This window comes from Malania oleifera, chromosome 6 (assembly GCF_029873635.1).
Source record: "Malania oleifera isolate guangnan ecotype guangnan chromosome 6, ASM2987363v1, whole genome shotgun sequence".
Taxonomy (NCBI): domain Eukaryota; kingdom Viridiplantae; phylum Streptophyta; class Magnoliopsida; order Santalales; family Ximeniaceae; genus Malania; species Malania oleifera.
Window position 1 is genome coordinate 80100920 of NC_080422.1, and position 21136 is coordinate 80122055.

The window sequence follows — 21136 nt, forward strand, 5'->3', positions numbered from 1 at the left end:
CCTGGTCGACCGAACCATATGTGCCCTGGTCGATCGAAACATTTCTGGTCGACCGGACATCTCGAGTTGCATCTAATATTTTACCACAATTAAAATCTTTAAACAGGGTTAAAATGTTTTAAACGTCATTAAACTTTTCTAACAATCCCTAATAGGTCCCCAATGGTCAAAATTTCTGGTATGTCTATATATACTCTTTCATTTGGGAGAATTAAATATTGATTAGCAAAGGGATTAAAAATTTCTCTCTCAAGAAAAAATACTCTCTTTTGATTCCTACTGCTCATACTATTTCCAAATCCACTTAAACTTACCTTCTTACTTCTTTGTATCTTTTGTAAGTGTATTAAGTGTATTCTCTTAGAGGTTTGCTCTCTTATTTCGTGAGTGCTTGAATCGATTTTTTACGAGAGCATAACCTAAGCATTCTTAGGAGGCTTTTTCTAATAAGCCTACCCTAAGAAGGCTTGTGGTGAACTTCCGAGTATTGCATTCTCATTGCAATATCTTTGGAAGTTTGTATTTGTTTTTGGTTTGCAAAAACATTTTCAAACTTACTCAAATATCTTGTGGAATCTTTATTGAACTATTTGTGAAAAGATATTTGTGTCTGTTACCTTAATCTTTGTGGCAATATTTACTCAAGTATATATCATTTGTTGAATACAAAGATTATCTATTTTGCAATCCAAGCTTATACATATTCGTGCGATTGAGATATTCTACTGATTGATATTCTTGAGGCTTGCTTAATATTTTGTGTGAGCACGTTTGATTAAATATCTTGAAATACACAGATTGTCATTGACACTCTCGCGTATGTATTACACTGATAGAAAATACATTTGAGAGTTGAACTATTTAGACCACACTGAGCTTACATTTTAAATTATCTGTGGTGTTTGTGATTGTGTGCATTTGTGGTACAAATCTGCTTTACGTGAAAGCACCCTTATATTGTACCTTTTGATTGTATATCTAAGAGATTCCAGGTGTGGCCTAAGGAGGCGGTAATCCAACCCGGTAAGGATTGGTGTAAAGGTTGAGGTCAGCCCTGTGTTAATTTGACCTGATTTGTATAGGTGCCACTCCACCCGTTGAAGTGAGCAAGTTATTGTGATAATCCTTGTGCTGATTTGCCAAGGTGGGGACGTAGGCAGTTGGCCGAATCTCAATAACATATCTATGTGTCACACTTCTCTTTACTATTTCCTGGTGCTTGTGTAATTGATTAAATTGCTTTATTTAATTTCTGATATTACTTGCACTAGATTGACCATAGGATTGTGAACACACTGCAATTAGGAAGAATACCTAGGAGATAAATTTTAAAAATACCAATTCACCCCCCCCCCTCTTGGGATCACGGTAAAGATAACAGTGTGCTTCAAGAGTATCTTACAAGAGACGAGGAAAACATACATGCATATAGTTCTTAATAGGTTAAAACATGATTTCAAGCTTACACATGCATGTCGAGTCACTTAAAATGCATAAGATGTCAAAAAATGATTTTTAAACATGTTTTATCAAATCAAGACATCTTAAAATTGGTAAAACTTAAATCTGGACAAGATAGAACCTTTACTTGGACAAAAACTAATTTTTGAACACATTCTCATCAATACAAGTAAAGGGCTCGTCGACGAATACAGGGCATTCGTCGACAAACTCAAGAAGGGATTTCATCGACGTACACAGGGGACTCATCTAAGAAAAGATACCGAGACCACCTAAAAGTTCAGAACAAGTTCGTCGACTAATACAGGGGATTCAACGATGAAGACATTGTGGTGGTTCGTCGACGTACATAGGGGACTCGTCGATGAAAAGAAACCAAGACCCATCTGAATTTAGAATAGAAGGTTCATTGACGAACACAGGGTCTTGTTGACGAAAGCATGCATGGAACTCATCGATGAAGGAGTGACCTCGTCAACGAATGTCGGCCTGCAGACAACATTTAATGTGTATTAACAACTAGTTTTCAAATTGTCTTATGTCTATTAAGGCCCAACGGCTCTCCAACGCCTTGCTCATCCCCTTGGCCTTTAAAATGAGTCTTGTGCATTTATTTCAAGTAAGTTAAGCACTTTGGTTGTTGAGAACATTCATTTGAGTATTCATTCTAGGATTTCATTTGTACTCTCAAGTTCTCTTACTCTTTACTCTTGTTTACACATCGTTTGCAAAGAGAGAGAATTGTGAGGTGTAGGTATATCTGCTCAAGAAGGGGCACTTTGTTATTGTATCTCATTGTTTCAAGTTCATTGTGTTGAAGGGTTCTTTGTGAGCCGTTGTAAGGTGACTCTTGGTGAGCACCCCATTGTAGCTCTTAGTGAGCAGTTGGATTGTAAAGGCTTCTCCACCAGTGAAGGAGGGTTGCTTAGTGGATTTGGGGAATCCTTGAGTTGATCTCAAGGTGTGGACGTAGGCTTGGTGCTGAATCACGTTAACATCGCCGTGTTAAGCCTTTCTTATCCTTCCTCTTTCATATTGCTTGCTTATTGTTATTTGCTTTGAATGTAAATTGTGATATAATACTTTTGCATCTTGCCAAAATAATTATGTGATTGTAGAAAAATTTCATATCCGTGAAAAGTGAGAAGAGCATCTATTCACCCCACTCTAGACGCGCACTTGGGCCGACAATTGGTATCAAAGCAAGTTGCTTGACCTCCGGAATAACATCTAAAGGGTAAAGATCAAATGGCGGACATGTTTGCACAAGGACAATCCATGGATCGTCCACCAAAATTCAATGGAAGCAACTACCCGACATGGAAAGACCGAATGACAATCTTTATCCAATCGTACGACCTGAAAATGTGGAATGTGATCACTGAAGTAGATTACGTATTCAAAGATAAATAAGGTAAGAACATACCAAACAAGAAGTTGTCGAACGTTGACTCAAGGTTGGTTCAACTAAACTACAAAAAAAAAAATTTCTCTATTGTGTTGTAAGTGATGAAGAGTACAACCGTATTTGCGGATGCAACACCGCAAAGGAAATGTGGGAGAAGCTCGAGGTAACGTATGAAGGTACGTCTCAAGTTAAAAAGTCCAAAATTTATATATTGGTAAAAGAATATGAAATGTTTAAAATGGAAGAAGGTGAGTCAATTACTTCCATGTTTACACGTTTTACACATATAACAAATGAATCTTACAATATAATTCTTTGTTTTTCTTATTATTTCTATTTTATGGGTCTTTACAATAGGTCATGAGCAACCCAATGAACTCATCAAGTGAGACTTTGGTTAGATCCTTTGCTTCTTCAATGATAGTTGATTTCGTATGCCATGACACGGGTAAAGATCAGAGAACTTTTTGCACATTATCCTTCATAGAATAAGTTCTGCCGAGTGCTTTTAGTCCATTTGTGATGTGTGTGAATCGAGTGAACATAGATGTGATTGATTCTCCTTCATCCATTGTAAACATTTCATATTCTTTTAGTAGAATGTAAATTTTTGACTTCTTAACTTGGGATGTCCCTTCATATGTGACCTTAAGCTTATCCAAAATTTCTTTTGCGGTTTCGCACCTGCAAATGCAATTGTACTCATCATCGCTTAGTGCACAATAAAGAAAATTCTTTGTTCTTAAAATTAGGTTGTACTAACTTTATTTATTTTATTTTTTTTTGCAGTTGATAACTCTTCTATTGATTTCGATACTTTTTCGTCTTTATCATTGTTCTTGGTGAAGATGAATTCCCCATTTGTGATGACCTGCAATATCTCAAGATCATATGATTGAATGAAGATAGTCATTATGTTCTTCCATGCTGGCTAGTTATTTCCATTAAACCAAGAAGTGTTCACTATTTACTCCATTGATCTTTTTGCTCTAGAAATTACTCCGATAATATTATCGCCTTACTCTGATACCAATTGATGGCCTTAGAATTGAGTCTAGAGAGGGTGAATAGACTCTTTTTTGGATTTTTGCTTTTATCTATAATATAAAATCTTGATAAGATGCAAATGAATATATCACAATACATATAATTTAAATCATGCACAAGATATAAATTCAAGAGTAGGGAAGAAAAGCTTAACAAATAATATTAACGTGGTTCATCTCCTTGTCTATATCCATGCGTTGAGACACACTTAAAGATTCTCAATCCACTATCACAATCTCTTTCACCAGTGGAAAAGCCTTTACACTACAAAGGAACAAATCCCTTTGTGCTCACACAGAGCATTCCCAAGGGAACCAATCCCTTAACGCTCACATAGAGACTTTACAAGGGAACAAATCCCTTAACACTTGGTTCACAAAGAACATTTACAAGATGAAAATGATTTACACAAACAATGTTCCTTGAATGAGCTGATATCTAATACAATACAAAACAATTCCTAATCTCTCAAGTAATGAATCACAACAAGATTTGAAAGCAAGAGAGATATTGAGCACAAAAATGATGAACTAAAATGTAGTGTGCTTGGAAATGATAATTACTAAATGTTAATCATTAAACAAGTCTTTGGCCTTGTATTAATAGGTCATTTTGATTACCATTCATTTTATGGCTATTGGGCTTATAAAATAATTAAATACTTTGAAAACTAACCGTTTATAGCCATTGGGTTCAGAATCCTAATGCAAACCATTGATGAATTCCCCAAACCGTTGACGGTTTCCCCCAAACCGTCGACGATTTGCTTAAACCGTAGACGGTTTCATTCAAGCCAATTTTCGTTTAACTCTTTGCCTGAAAGGGCCAAACCGTCGACGGATTGCCCTATTTCTTTACAAACTTGACATTTTTGTATATTTAGGTGCATGAAAATGATTTTAACCCAACTGGGACAAAGTATATGAAGATATACGATATTTAGACCATTTAACACTTGTCCCATTTTAAACAAAATTGAGTATAGAATATTTTCATATAAATCATGGTTTTGTCTTTGAAAACTCTTGAGTATGAGACTATATTCTAACCACCAAATGTTAGTGTCATTACTTGACATTTGGCATCATTGGGTAGTTGTTTTTATACAAGTGATTGACATACTACAAATTAATGACTAAAAACACTTTCCATGGAAATGAGAAATTATGTGGTTGAATGGATCTACCACATCATTTATAAACTAATCTAATCAAACGTTAACAACTCTGAAGTAAACACATCAGCCAATCCTAATCAATTATTTCTTCTCAAAATAAATTCTAATTTTCTTTCTTGTTTAAGATATAAATACATTTTTGGTCTTTTTATATATTTAAATTTATGTAGTTTTTAAAAGAAAAAAATTATGCTGAAATGTTAAAAAAAAATAATAAATTTTGAGTTCACAACATAACATAGTCTTATTTACTTGAAGAAAAAAAAAAATTACATTTCCTAGAATTATGCATCTAAATTTGTGAGTAAATATGATTGTTTGACAAAAAAAAGAATATAAAATTGTCCTAGAACATAAATAGATTATAAAAGTTGTTTTTAATTTTTCAAAATGTGCAACATCACAACAATATTAGTATATTAATAATAAAATATATATTTTCATAATAATAGTGAAAAGAAGATAATATATATAAAAATAAATAAATTTTAAAAATCACCTTTCTAATGATTCCTCATTAGGAAATATATAAAAAACATACATTTTATTATTTATATTTTAATATTATTTATTTATTTATTTTATGACTCATAACTCCTACCTGGGCAAGCCCTTCGGACCCGCCCAGATGGCACGAAACTAGAGGGATGAAAACATTACAGCCCATTGACGCATCTTTGATTATTCACCAGGCAAACCATAAGACATAATAAAACTTTTAGTCTACTTATATGTCAATTTTATATTCTTTTTTTTCAGGTAAATATTTACTCTCAATTTTATAATAATTCTACTAGTTAATTTTTTTTTTTTGTAACTTAATTTATTTTCCCTTTTTTTTTAAGTAAATAAGATCATATTATGTCTTGAACTCTTTTTTATTTAGTATACTTTTCTTTTAAAAATATATAAATTTAAATATATATATATATATATATATATATATATATATATATATATATATATATAAGGCAAAAAATGCATTTATTTCCTAAATAAGAAATTAAGAAGATAATTAAGGGATTGGATTAAACAAGATATCTAAGATTGTAGGGTCACTTACACAACGCACAATAAGAGTTTTGTAATTGAATGACTTTCAGATTAACATTATTGATTTATGGTTAGTTAAAGACAGAAGGAATAAGTACAACAATTATTTTTTGTATTTTATTTGTAGGTTACGTAAGCTTGTCAAATCTTATGTTCTATGTCTTCATCAAAATGTGCTCATTGATAAAATTGCCGACTTTATATTAAACAAACTGAAGTATTTGTCCACAAGTAATGCTAAGAATCTATTTATACTATAAAAAAAAAAAAAAAAATGGCAATGGAGGGCATAGATGCCCTTCCAATCCCTTCCTCTTGCATAAAATTCAAACTGAAATAAATATATAAAAAAATAAATTCCAAATTTGGATGCCAACCTACCCTTCTTTACATTCTCTTCAACTCCCTCGTCTTAAACATTGTGTAAACCATGTGCAGATCCTCTTTCTATTTCAAAACTTCTCCTTTAGGTTTCGTTTTAATAAAATAAAAATGTGAAAGAAAAAAAAATAGAAAGAAAAATAATAAGGAAACTAATATTTTTGTATTATTTTATCCCAAATACTATTAGAATGAAAATTTAAATGCAAATGTTCATAATATATAGACTAAACTCTAATAAATTGATTTCCTTGTATGTTTTATTTTCTTCAACATAAAACTCGTTGATCTACTAAAATTCCAACAATGATGCCATTTGGCCCTATCCCCATGGACATGGTGCGGAAGAAAGACGTCGGCACTTAAGAAGGAGCATCATGTGTTCGAATATCAATAAACACACAATGTGTGGCCTGAGGGGTGGATTTGTTGAACGTCCAACTGGCGCTTGCAAGCTGTGGCTGCATTCGGATTTACCTGGGTGGCGCATCAAGGTTGGGGGGGAGGAAGGTAGCTGCTCACGAGGGTTTGGTGCCGCACTGAGGGGTCCAAAGAGCTCGTCGGTGGTGGGAGTGCCCACGTTATCAAGAAGAAAAAAAATGATGCCATTTGGGCATAACTCTTTTCATTGTGAGTCAAATTTAAGATTATGCTCATTGCATAATTACACAAGGATAGAAAGGAAGCAATTTCCTAAAATAAGGTGGTTTTTCTTGGACCTCCAACTTCCAACCAACACCTCAAATAAACACAACTCACTAATTTCAAGCCTTGAATTGGGCTTGTGTGCATTTAATCAAAACATAATATAATAATTATACTTTGTTTTGTACAAAGCCACACGATAGGCTGAGCTATAAACTCCCAAACACAGACATACATTCAAAATTTTAGAAAAAATAATAATAACTTATCAAATAATTTAAATTTTTGGAACAAAATTTTATCAATTTAATGGTCAGTTAACTTTCTTGAACCTTCCCCCCAAAAAAATAAAAAACATTTGCCCTACAGTGCAGAAGCATCTACCGTTGAAGTTTCACAATAGCTTTTAACTCTCTCAAACATTTCATCAAATGCATTGTAGACGTAAAATAACACGTTAATACGAAAAATAAACGAGTTTTTTCCTATTTTATTATTAAAATAAATAAAATATTAAATAATACTCTTATTGGGAAAAAATTTCCCAAACTAATGCTCACGTAATCTCGCAGCTTGGTGCTGCGAGATTTAAAGGCCCAACGAATGAGAAGCTGACGCGTGGCACGGTGACAGAGCGAATCTCGTAGCACCAAGCTGCGAGATTTAAATGGCCAGCGAGTGACTCAGCAGGTTACGGGTATCCACTATAAAGATATCCCTTATAATATTATGAAAGATATTACAAGCTCATAGAAGTGGAAGATAGAAGCCCTTTGGACAAATAGTCTTTAGGGGAGAAGAGGGCTTAGAAAGCCATGGATGAGATGAGAACACAAAGAGGAAATTTTATTCGTTCTAACTCTGCTCTAAGTCTGCCTTACAAAAGGGAAGGCAGTCCCTTATGTAAAGGTCTGAGACCCCAAAGCTTACACGCTAAGCAAACAATTTATAGACAGCTGATAAGGACATAAAAGATCTTTTCTTTTCAAAGAACAACATCTCATTTCAAAATACTCTTGTCTAACTTCATTAGCATGAGTATCTGGATCTCCAATAAATTCTCGATAGAGCGTTCCCAAGGCATAGGAGGGAGTCTGGAATTTAATGAATGTCACTTGTCTATATTCACCAAGACTTTGAAACCAGTCTCTTAAAGTGCCAGTAAATCTGGATGTGAACTCAATGAGAACTGTTTCTAAAGTATTCCCAGGATCAGATGGTGGTAAGTTGGCTGCTTCCAAAGATAATCTTCATTAGTGTTCATAGGATCCTGATCAAGGTGGTCCTTGTCGGGTGGCTTGGGAGCTGGAATCTCATCTGGAATGGCTTTGACAAGTTCAGAACAGAACTTCAGATCATTCATTTCACAGAGATGATTCAATAGTGGAGGCTTGTAGCTGGGCTATGTACTGGGGAAGTTGTACAGTGTATCCTATTCGTAGACCTGATTCTGGGACCATAAGAGGTTCCTGTTTGGATTGTAGAACTATGGTCTATGTAGGATGAAGATACTGTGTACTGTGGCTGCTTCAGCTGGGTCCATCTTCCAAAGGTTGTGATTACCCATAAGGGTAGCCAGTTTCTTTCTCCATGTGAACAAAGGATCAAACAGTTGGAAGAAAGTCCAGAACAAGGATTTCTGGTTGGCTGGATCATCTAGGTGAGCGTACGTCTCCTGGAGAGGGAGGAATACAACATGTACTTGCAAAACAAAAATATACCATAGATACCATAATATATGAGTATTAAAGGATGATGGCTTGATGATGTAAGGATTGAGGAAATGGTATGATGGGAAGGTCAGATGATGGTCTATCAGACTTGCATAGTAGCCATAGAAGGTCTTTGCATAGGATTTGATCTTGGATGGGTTATTGGTCTCAGGAAGCATTTCTGGAGGGAAGTGTATCTAGGTGGAGGCACCAAGATAGAGGATATCTGGCGGTGAGGAGGATGAGGCCATGAGGATTAGTGGAATGGCTCGGTGTTTTGAGATAAGATAGGAAGTTTTCTGAGGGCGAGATAATATATCAGTGAGGACATTATGATCGCCTTTTGTATGCTTCACGGAGAAGTCATATCTGAAAAACCAGTCTTTCAATCTGAGAATTTGTGGATCAGGGAGGATCTTGTTCTGGAATGCAAGCATCTTTGGGAAAGATGAGTTGTCTATTTCAACTGTGAAGTGCTTTGATCTGACATAAAAGTCAAACTTCTGAATTCCATTCTTTACTGCAATGATTTCTTTGAACACAATGTGATAGTGCTTTTGAGAATCTTTGAATTCTCCACTGGCGTGTCCACAATAAGATCTCCTGTTATCTTTATCTTCAAGCAGTAAGGCACCCTAATAATGGTTACTTGCATCTGACTGGAGGATAAAATTTCCTGTGGACGGAATAGTCAGAGGCGGTGGATCCTTTGCAGCTTTCTTGAGATTTTTGATAGCATGTGTCTAGTCAGGGCCCTATGGGGGTGGTTTCTTTTTCAATAGCTGTGACACGGCACTGGTGAATCGACTTGCATGCAAGATAAAGTCTCTGATGTAATTAATGATGCTAAGAAATTGCTGTATTTCTTTGAAAAAAAGATTATCATCAGGAAATTGTAATAATTGCTCAACAAGATGAGGACCTGGGCAGATAGTTCCATGGGATATTTTCATTTCTAGAAAATCAAATTTCGTGCTGTCCAATCATGCTTTTATTTTCTGACAGTATTATCCCGTACTATGATGCCAGCTGGTGGAAATGTTCAAGAAGGTGATGATGATCTGCAAGACTTTTAGAAAATAATTAAATATCGTCAATATAGATCAAAGTACTGTGCAGGATAGGATTGAAAATCCTGGTCATCGCCTTTTGAAAAAGTGATGGAGCAATCTTTAATCCGAAAGGTAAAACAATCCATTGGAACTGTTCATTTGGAATACAGAAAGCTGTCTTGAATCCGTCATCAGGATGAATACCAAGTTGCCAAAAAGCTCCTTTCAGATCAAATTTAGAGAATATTTCTGCTTCAGTAAGATAGATAAATATATAGATAATCTTATTGTATTAAATTTAATTCTAACTTAATTAATAAAAGGATTTATTGATAAAAGAGATATTTTTAAGATTAAACATTTAAGATTTAACATATATCATATATTAAAATTACTAATTTATATTTAATTATTAATTAATTAGTAATTTGGGTAATTCAATTAACCAAATTAAAGACTCCCCATACTTGAACCGAAAATCGAATATCCAATAAGAGTATTATTTAATATTTTATTTATTTTTAATAATAAAACGGGAAAAAACTCTCAAAATTATCTAAATCTAGAACCGAACCAAACCGATCGAACTCGATCGGTTAATTCAGTTAAACCCGAATTATGCTTATCCCTAACCATGATGCAATTTTACAATAAATAAATAAATCCCCCCTTTTATCATCACTTATTATTATTATATATTATTTGAAAAAAAAAGTCATTTAAAAATTATATTTACTATTTGTCAATGTGCATGTACAATAAGATTGTTCCTATATCACTAATTAAAAAGCAAGTTTTGAAATTAAATAATTTATATTCTATTAAAAATTTTATTTTTTATCTTTTGGGTTATATTAAAGATTATTTTTTTATTCAAGGATAAAAATGAGCATTTATTCGATTAAAATTTTAACTTGTATTAATTTTATAAATATTATTTAAAATACTGATTTTATTTATTTTTTTTTATAGATATATATATATATATATATATATATAAAATATGTTAATGTTACTTTTTTGGAAGGATTTTATTTGAAAAAAAAAAAATAAAAGTAAATAAGAACACTTAAATCTCACAGCATGATGCTCCGAGATTTGTCACGTGTCAGCATCGCACTCGCTGGCTATTTAAATCTCGCAGTTTGGTGCTGCGAGATTTGTTCGGCCATTGTATCACGTATCAGCTTCTTATTCGTTGGGCCTTTAAATCTCGCAGCACCAAGCTGCGAGATTATGTGAGCATCAATTTGAGAAATTTTATTTAAATAAGTGTATTATTTAATATTTTATTTATTTTTAATAATAAAACTCGAAAAAACTCAAAAATAAACCAATGAAAGATGACATCTTTAGACTCCCAAATTCATTTCAAACTCATCTTAGTCGTTGCGAGTTCACGAAGCTCGATCAACGAATCGTCTTCCCCACTACGCCAGAAGCTTCTCTTATCAACTTCGCTTTCTCTCCGTCTCGAAAGCTGTACCAGAGGGTCGCGTAGTGGTGCCTTCGAACAATCTAGGCAAATGATCCATTCTTCTTTTTACTTTTTCCCTTTCCTATTTTTTTTTTTTTTTAATCATGTTTCTTTGTTTCGGGTTTGTATGGCGTATTGCGTAGAAGCCTCAGGGTAGTCGTAATACGTATTGTTTTGCTTATCTTCCATAAACTTTTGGGTCAACGGATGGGGAAGATCCTTCTCTCTTGCTCGTCTCCAGGAAGCTTCAGTTTTGAACTCTTGTGCTATTTTTTTATTTGGCTGAAAGAGGGAGAAATCAGGAATGGTGAAGATTCCCGCAGGTTTCCCAGAAATTTTCTGACCACTCGCTTCACTTTTCTACTTTCCACACCAACGCGCAGGAAGATCCATACATAACCTTGCTTGTATTTTTTACTTTGTTCTCTGATAAGATCTTCACTCAGTCACACCTTTCTCTGCTGAATTTCCATTTTCCAATGGCTTCCACCGGCAACCGAAGAGGCTCTTCGTCGGCGTCTTCTTCTTCTTCTTCTCCTTCTTCTTCTTCCAATCTGCGGCATATATACGATGTGTTCTTGAGCTTTAGGGGCGAAGATACCCGCAACAGCTTCGTTAGCCATCTCTACGCGGCTTTGCATCGGAAAGGGATTCACACCTACAGGGACGATGAAAAGCTCAAAAGGGGGAGAGAAATTTCGCCGGAGCTGGTGAAAGCCATCGAGGGTTCGAGGTTTTCGATCATCATTTTCTCAGAAAACTACGCTTCTTCGACTTGGTGCTTGGATGAACTTGCGAAGATCATGGAATGCAAGAACCTGATTGGGCAAACAGTTGTCCCCATTTTCTACAATGTGACTCCCTCGGAAGTACGGAAGCAAACTGGGAATTTCGCAGAAGCCTTTGCCAAACACGAAGAATATTTCAAGGAGAGAAAGGAGAAGGTGCAGAGATGGAGGGAAGCTCTGATCGAAGCTACCAATTTGTCCGGGTGGGATTCACAGGAGTCGTGCAGGTATTTCTTTGTCTCCCATAAATTTTGATACTTTTTCTTTTCTTTTTTGGTCTACTATCAACTCTGTTAAGCACAAAGAATAAAATTGTTGCAATGTGATTTGAAGGTTATGAGTTTGAGGAGTGCAAAGTAATATGGTATACCATAAACCAATTATGATTCATCTGTAAACCCTGCATATGCTTTGTGCATTCGGCTACCGTTTTTATCTAAGTGATTGACATACTACAAATTAATGACTAAAAAATGCTTTTTATGAAAACGAGAAACTATTAGATATCACTTGGTCCTTCACAACATAAACTCTAATTTCCTTTCTTGTTTAAGATATAAATACATATTTTTGTCTTTTTTATGTATTTAAATTTATGCAGTTTTTAAAAGAAAAAAACCCCGCTGAAAAGTTAAAAAATTAATAAATTTTGAGTTCAAAACCTAACATAATCTTATTTACTTGAAGAAAACAAATAATTTACATTTCTAGTACTTTGGATCTAAATTTGAGAGTAAATATAATTGTTAAAAAAAAAAAAGAATATAAAGTTGTCCTAGAATATAAATCGATTATAAAAATTGTTCTTAAATTTTAAAATGTTCCACATCATAAAAAAAAATATATATTTTCTTAATAATATTGAAAAGAAGATATATATATATATATATATATATATATATATGTTAAAAATCACCTTTCTAGTGATTCTTCATTAGGAATTATATAAAAACATACTTTTTACTATTTATATTATCATATTATTTATTTATTTATTTTATGGCTCATAACTCATAATTGGGCAAGCTCTTCGGACCACACCCAGATGACACCAAATTAGAGGGATGAAACCATTATCGGCCATTCATTGACGCATTTTGATTATTCACCACGCAAACTATAAGATATTAAAATTTTTACAATCTACTGATATGTGAACTTTATATTTTTTTTTTTCGGATAAAAATACACTTTCAATTTTATATCTATTCTACTAGATAATTTATTTTTTTCATAACTTAATTTATTTTTTTTCTCTTTTTGTCAAGTAAATAAGATCATGTTATGTCTTGAACTCCTTTTTTATTTGTTTTTATCTTTAGTATTATTTTCTTTCAAAATATATAAATTTAAATGCATAAAAGGCAAAAAGAAGCATTTATTTCCTAAATAAGAAAAAGATAAGAATTTATTACGGGAAGCAATAATAATGAGGATTTTCATATTTGGTCTATTTAAGAGTAGTTGTCGTTTAATTAGATTAGTCTATAGATGATGTGGTATACCCCCAAGTCTATCTAATAATTTCTCCATGGGAACTGACCTTTATTTATCTATTTATTTATTTATTTATTTAATTCTCTTGCATTTGTCATTCACAACTCCTATTATTTGTGCTCAAAATCTAATTTCAAAAGTACACAACCTCAAAATTATTTTTTAGTCTCCCAAACAATTGCTGTAGAAACCTTAATATGACAAAAATCTGTTATATCTTTCAAAATTCAAAATAGAAAACAAAAGAATGATGCTCAAGAATTGAAGATAAGGGATAGGATTACATAAGATATCTAAGATTGTAGGATTACTTCCTTGCACAACACGCAATAACAGTTTTGTAATTGAATGAATATTAGGTTAGCATTGTTGATTTATGGTTAATTAAAGGCCGAAGGAATAAGTAGAACATTTTTTTTTGTGTATTTCACTATTTCTGGGTTATGTAAGCTTGCCAATTCTACTGTTCTATGTCTTCATCAGGTCTGAATCCATGCTTATTGATGGAGTTGTCCACTTTATACTAAACGAACTAAAGTATTTGTCCAAAAGTAATGCTAAGGATCTATTTGGTATTGATTCTCGCATAGAAGAATTGATTTCGTTGTTATGCACCGAGGTCAATGATGTTTGTTTTGTAGGAATATGGGGCATGGGTGGCATAGGTAAGACCACCATTGCAGAAGTTGTCTATGATCAAATATCTGTTCTATTTGAAGGACGTTGCTTTCTTGCAAATGTAAGGGAACATGATTTAGTTTTTTTGCAAGAAAAACTTCTTTCCACAATCTTGATGGAAGGAAATGTAAATATAGATACTTCTAATATGGGAACAAATGTCATAAGGGACAGGCTTCATTTCAGAAAGGTTCTTATTGTTCTTGACAATGTGGATAAGTTGGAGCAGTTAGAAGCACTTGCTGGGAAGCATGATTGGTTTGGCCCTGGAAGTCGAATCATCATCACAACTAGAGATAAGCAATTGCTAATTGCGCATAATGTGGCAAAAATATGCAAGGCTAAGCAATTGAACAACTTAGAATCTTTCGAATTCTTTTGCTGGAAGGCTTTTGGGCAGAAATTCCCCAAGGAAGAATATTTTGAAGTCACAAAATCACTAATAAGTTATGCAAAGGGCCTTCCATTAGCACTTAAAATTTTGGGTTCTTTTCTTTGTGGCAGAGGTGTTGATGAATGGAAAAGTGTGTTGAATAAACTGAAAAAATATCCCAATGAAGAAATTCAAAAGATTCTCAGAATAAGTTATGATGCACTGGATGATCGGCAGAAAAATTTATTTCTTGATATTGCATGTTTCTTTAAAGGAGATGACAAGGAGTACGTAACTAAAATACTAGAGAGTTGTGATTTCTGCCCTATTGATATTAGTGTTCTTGTTGAAAAGTCGCTTATAACACTCGAAGAAAACAAGGTGTTGATGCATGACTTATTGCAAGAAATGGGAAGGGATCTAGTTCGTCAACGGTGCCTTGAAGAGCCTGGCAGACGCAGCAGGTTATGGTCCCATGAAGATGTTTGTCACGTACTGTCAGAAAAATCAGTAAGTGCTATATACATGAGCTTTCTCTTGACATTTGAGCATTGATATATCATAAGCCTAGACTGATGAACACGTTCATAGGAATCCATTTATGGTTTTAAACACTTAATTTTTTACTTGTGTTTTTGTTATAGGGGACTGAAGAGGTTCAAGCCATAGTCCTAGACCTTTATGGACTAAAAGAGGTAAATTTTAGTGCTAAAGCCTTTGCAACCATGCCTAATCTAAGATTGCTCAGAATCTGTTTTATGGACCAACCTGGAGGATTTGAATATCTTTCCAGAAAAGAGTTAAGGTTCAGAACTAAATCTGATGCAATGTTGAATAAGCTTGAGTTATACAAAGATTGTAAATTGCACATTTCTGGAGGCTTTGAGTTTCTTTCTAACAAATTAAGGTGTCTTTACTGGTGTGGATTTCCTTTGAAATCTTTTCCTGCAAAATTTCATCCGGAGAACATTGTTGAGCTTAATATGTCCTATGGCCGCATCAAACAACTGTGGAAAGGGATCATGGTATGTCTTTTAACTTTTATGTTTCTTTACTTGAAAATCATAATGTCCATAAGAAATTCTCTCTCTCTCTCTCTCTCTCTCTAAAATTTTTTAATAAGTTAAAACTTCATAAAACTTAGTAACTTATTGTCTGCCTTTTTTTTTTTTGTTTTTTTTTAAGTAGGTATTAAAGAATTTGAAATTCATGAAGCTCAGTCACTCCCAGAATCTGATGAAGACCCCAAACTTTACTGGCGTCCTGAACCTGGAGTGTCTAATTCTTGAAGGTTGTATAAATTTGGTTAAGATTCATCCATCCATTGGAACTCTCAAGAGGCTTATTCTTTTGAATTTAAAAGACTGCAAAAGTCTTAGATATCTTGTGAGTGCAATTGACTTGGATTCTCTTGAAAGTCTCATCCTCTCAGGCTGCTCGAAACTCCAGACATTTCCTGAGGTTTCAAGTAATATGCCGCATTTATGGGAGCTTTCTTTGCAGGGGACTTCCATCAAAGAGCTACCGCCTTCCATTAAATATCTCAGCGGTCTTGTTTCACTAGATCTTAAAGAGTGCAAAAACCTCGAGTGTCTCCCAAGCAGCATATGTATGCTACGATCTCTTGAAACACTCACTCTCTCGGGCTGCTCAAAACTTGCTAAATTGCCAGAGGACATGGGGAGTTTAGAATGTTTAGTGGGACTATATGCTGATAGGACAGCCATAAACCAGCTTCCGCCCTCTATCATACAATTAAAGAACCTAACATTTATATCTTTTTGCGGAATTAGTGCAAAAATGTCGAAATCATGGCGTCATCAACTTTTCTCTATGTTATTGCCAAGTAGAGATCATATGTTCGCCAGTCTAGAATTGTCTCCATTGTCAAGGCTATCCTCTTTATGTATTCTAGATGTCCGTGATTCCAATCTCTTGGCAGTCCCAAATGATATAGGCTGCTTGTCATCTTTAAGGCAGTTATACCTCAGCCATAATAATTTCATAAGCATCCCTTCAAGCATCAGTCAGCTTTCTGAATTGCTATTTCTTTATTTGGATGGTTGTGAAAGGCTCCAAGCATTGCCAGAGCTTCCATCAAGTATCGATACTTTAGTTGCAGACGGTTGCACATCACTGGAAAAATTACCAAATACATGCACATTGAATTATCAACATGCTGGATTCTCAAGTTGTTCAAAATTGCTGGAGAATCAATGCATAGATGATTTGGTTGGGATATTGGTGACTAATCAACTTCAGGTCTCTCTCTCTCTCTCTCTCTCTCTCTCCCTCTCTCTCCCTCTCTCTTTTAATATGGATTTTTTCTTGGTGCAGGCTCCTAATTTGCCACCAAATTTCGACACTGTTCTTCCTGGAAAAGAGATTCCAAAGTGGTTCAGTCATCAGATCATGGGGGATTCAGTGTCTATTCAATTGCCTCCAAATTGGTATGATGATATAGTGGGAGTTGCTATGTGTGTTGTTTTCAAATCCCACGATGGAAGTTGTCCTTCGGTTTTGGATGTTGCATGGGGACCGGGATATGTTTATGGCTATGGCCTTACCTGCGATTATTGCATTGGATACAAGAACCATCCGGAATTCAAATCCAATGAGGAGCACTTATGGCTTGGTTATTTAAAACTAGAAGATATCAAGGATTCACACGTATATGCTCGGAGGGATGATTTTACGAAGATTAATGTTGATTTTTGTTCCAATCTAGATTCTGGGTTTGTGATAGAGAAGTGTGCAGCCTGTCTAATGTCCAAGGAAAGCGCAGAAGAAAAGGATGAAGACTTGTCTACCTCTGATGAGACTCAGAGTGAAGCATCTCAGTTTTCAGACATCCTAGCTGATGAGACTCAGAGTGAAGCATCTCAGTTTTCAGACATCCTAGTGGAACGCTTTAGTTTTTGTACAACCTTTACTGTTCGGGGGGGTTCGACTACACAACCTCTCGTGCCACCTCCACTTTGGGAAAAGGTAATGAGGAAAAAAGGAGGTGGCATTTGACTTGCTTTCCTTAAATATGGTGGAGAATGGAACCAATTGTTTGACTGGTAAATGCAAACCCAAAATGAAAGTTGTGATAGCAACATCATGGGCATCAGTTCCTTAATGTACAGAATGGAATAGCTTTTGAGCCAAATTGCCAATTCAGTCATGATTGTTTTGTATCTTGTTTCATTTCTCCAAATCTCGATTTATGTAGATGAGGCGTTTGATCTCGGCTAGGCAAGATCTGCTCGCTGGCAGAAGAGAAGCAGAAGTTGCACAACAGGAGATATATTTCTGGCATCTTTGAATCTTTTGCTTCCAACAACAATGTTCGAATTCTTGATAGCCCCAATATATAATTGAAGATTTTTAAGTCGTATTCCTTTTTCTTAATGAATTCCTTTTTTGTTTCTGAATCACATGAAAGACCAACATATTGGAAACTGTTGAGGTAGAATACCACATTTTTGCAAGCATTTATATAATACATTATTCTGCCAAATGCGTCTTAAGCAAATTGAAGAAGTAGTTGATGATTTTCTTTTCTCATTTAGTTTGCAAAGTATGAAATGCGGATTTAACATAGGTTTGAAAAAAGCATGCACTGTTCTGCGTGTGAATGATATTTAGAACAAATTGGTTGCAGGAATGGGCTAATTTTATGCTTAGTAAGCACCCTTAATCCTATAAGTAAGGACAAATAATATTATTTATATTTTTAAAAAACAGTACTATTTTATTTATTAAAAAAAATCCTGATCAAAGAGGTTGGGTGAAAATGACATTTATGTAATTACCTCTTATTTTACCCAATAATTATGTTCTAGAGCTCCAATTGTTTAGATATTATATGCCCAACAACTAAAATAATGAAGTATTCAAATTTAGAGGTTGGTTTAAGTTAAAATTTGAAACTAATTAGAAATCTATGATTTTAACATTGAGATGATGTAAAGAAAGAAATGGTATATAAGATAAGAGATGGACTACATTCGTAAATATATTTTTTTGATGAAGAAAAAAAAAAGAAGGATTACTTGAGGGGCCTAGGATCAACAATAAGGTTGTTCCTTTGTGACCAGTCCAAGGAAACAGTCTATTTGCGTAAAAGTAGGGATAATGTTGCATACACTGTGACGACCCTTCCCTTACCCTTGTAAAGTGGGGAGCTTTTATAGGAGTTTTTTCTTGAGTTATCTTTTTTTTTTTTTTCTAAAACAAAATATTAAATAATACCTTATTTGGAAAAATAATTTCCAGAATGATTCCCAAGCAAATCTCGCTAGACCATCTAGCGAGATTTGCATGGGAATTGGATTCGGACATCAACCGGCGTTTGCATGGAGTTTTTTCCTTTCCCGGTGGAAGCAATGGTGGGGCGCTGACATTGAAATAATATGGGGCTGCATTAATTAGTTCCTGATGGGATCTAGAAAAGAAGAGAAAGAGGTGGTATGTGATAAGATAGGCAGCAGCTGCAGCAGTAGGAGAAGAACAATTGCTACTGTGATGGGCGAGCATAAATTAATAGTCATGTAATATATTGTTTCACTCTTTTCTTCTTAAATTTTTTAATATTTAATATTTTTTCCTATACATAAAACTAATTCAATAATGATGTCTCGTTATAGAAATAAATAAAATTTTAAATCAATTAGTTTCTTTAACAGTATCATAATTAAATGATATTTAATATTTAATATTTTTTTAAATATTTAATATTTTTTATTATACATAAAATTAAAATTTTTCTTCTCCTTGTTTTTTTTTTTTTTTTTTAACAAAATATATTAATTTATGTACATTTAAAATTTATGATTATTATTGTGTAATAAAATATAATTTTGGTTAAATACACAATAAAATAAATATTATTTATTACACAATAATAACCAAAATGATATTTTATTTTATTTTTTGTCTATTAATAAATTAAAACTTTATAAATAAGATAAAATATAGGTAAAAGCAGTATGTGAATAAAAAAAATAAAATAAAAATTAAAGGATAGGTTCATCTTCCGATATGCTTATAAGCATGAAGGTTTTTTGTGTTGAGATAAATCAGTCGAGGACTCTATTGAGAAAAGAAGTTGACATGAAGGTTTTTAGTGCTGGCAAGAGGGTTCTCGGGCTGTAGATTCACAAGGATAAGGTTACAAGGAGAATAAGATTATCTCAGGGTGACTTTGTTGTCATAACTGTAGGGAGATTGGAGTTATCTCATGGTGGTTGTGTGGACAAAACTACAGGGAGAGTGTGGTTATCTCAGGGTGATTTTATGGATCAGGTGTTGAAGAGATTTAACATGATTAATGTTAAATCGGTCAGTGGTACACCATTTGCGAATCTAAGTAAACAATCGACCGCACAATACTCAAGGACAGACTATGATATTCGGGTTATGTCAAAGGTTTCCTATGCCATTAAAGTCAGGTACTTTGGTGGGAAACAGAGGGATTCGCCAGTTGTGAGGTTCACAGGTGTAGACTACCTAAGGGACTTGGATGACAAGAGGCCTAGAATGGGGTATGCTGTGGAAGACCTAATTGTTGGAACTTCGAGGTATAGTCTTAGGTCACACTGATTTCAACTAAATCGGAGTTCTTGGTAGTGACTTAGGCTGCCAAAGTAGCATTATGGTTTAAAGGATTGTTCAAGGAGTTGGGTGTTCAGTTAGGTAGAGTTCTTGTTACCAGAGAAAAGTTCAAGCTTTGCTTAGACTTGGTTTACGTCTCCAGGTGTTAGACAGGAGATGGGTCCCAATCTACTGACCTGGGTGGAGCAGCGGGGTTCTGCTTTCAGATTTTTCCTAAGTAGTGAATATTCGTCAAGGTGGAGATTGTTGGGGATGTGGCTCATATTCTGAGTGGAACACATGCACCAGGGGAAAGCACTGTGAAGTGAGGGACAAAGGGAAAGGTTTGTAGGGTGCAACCTTGGGGGCAAATGGTCGACAATTTGGGTGTAACATTACAAGGGAACAAATCTCTTAAGACTTGGTTCACAAAGAACATTTACAAGAAGGAAATGATTCACAAAAACAATATTCCTCGAATAAGCTGATATCTAATACAATACAAAACAATTCCTAATCTCTTAAGTAATGAATCACAACAAGATTTGAAAGCAAGAGAGATATTGAGCACAAAAATGATGAACTAAAATGTAGTGTGCTTGGAAATGATAATTACTAAATGTTAATTACTTAGATTAATCATTAAACAAGTTTTTGGCCTTGTATTTATAGGTCATTTTGATTACTATTCGGTTTATGGCTATTGGTCTTATAAAATAATTAAATACTTTGAAAACTAACCGTTTATAGCCGTTGGGTTTAGAATCCCGATGCAAACCATCGATGAATTCCCCAAACCGTTGACGG

At 34.2% G+C, this 21136-nt stretch overlaps 1 protein-coding gene across 3 annotated transcripts; it reads left to right on the forward strand.

Moving 5' to 3' along the window:
* The first annotated feature begins 11304 nt into the window (after window positions 1–11304).
* Window positions 11305–18128, forward strand: LOC131157990 (TMV resistance protein N-like). 3 transcript variants are annotated; one of them, XM_058112500.1, is made up of 5 exons: window positions 11305–12428; window positions 14182–15259; window positions 15394–15774; window positions 15938–17011; window positions 17087–18128. In XM_058112500.1, the coding sequence occupies exons 1-5, from the start codon at window positions 11893–11895 to the stop codon at window positions 17765–17767; spliced, it is 3750 nt and encodes a 1249-aa protein (XP_057968483.1). In that variant the 5' UTR covers window positions 11305–11892; the 3' UTR covers window positions 17768–18128. The 3 variants fall into 3 exon arrangements, with proteins under 3 accessions (XP_057968483.1, XP_057968481.1, XP_057968484.1); XM_058112498.1 differs by having other exon boundaries at window positions 11316–12428; window positions 15938–18128; XM_058112501.1 differs by having other exon boundaries at window positions 12296–12428; window positions 14340–15259; window positions 15938–18128.
* Window positions 18129–21136: the final 3008 nt, after the last annotated feature.

Coding starts and splice junctions, on each gene's coding strand:
- LOC131157990 (XM_058112498.1), top strand. CDS start 11,893: ATGGCTTCCACCGGCAACCGAAGAGGCTCTTCGTCGGCGTCTTCTTCT. Junction 12,429..14,181: donor GATTCACAGGAGTCGTGCAG/GTATTTCTTTGT, acceptor TGTCTTCATCAG/GTCTGAATCCATGCTTATTG. Junction 15,260..15,393: donor ACGTACTGTCAGAAAAATCA/GTAAGTGCTATA, acceptor TTTTTGTTATAG/GGGACTGAAGAGGTTCAAGC.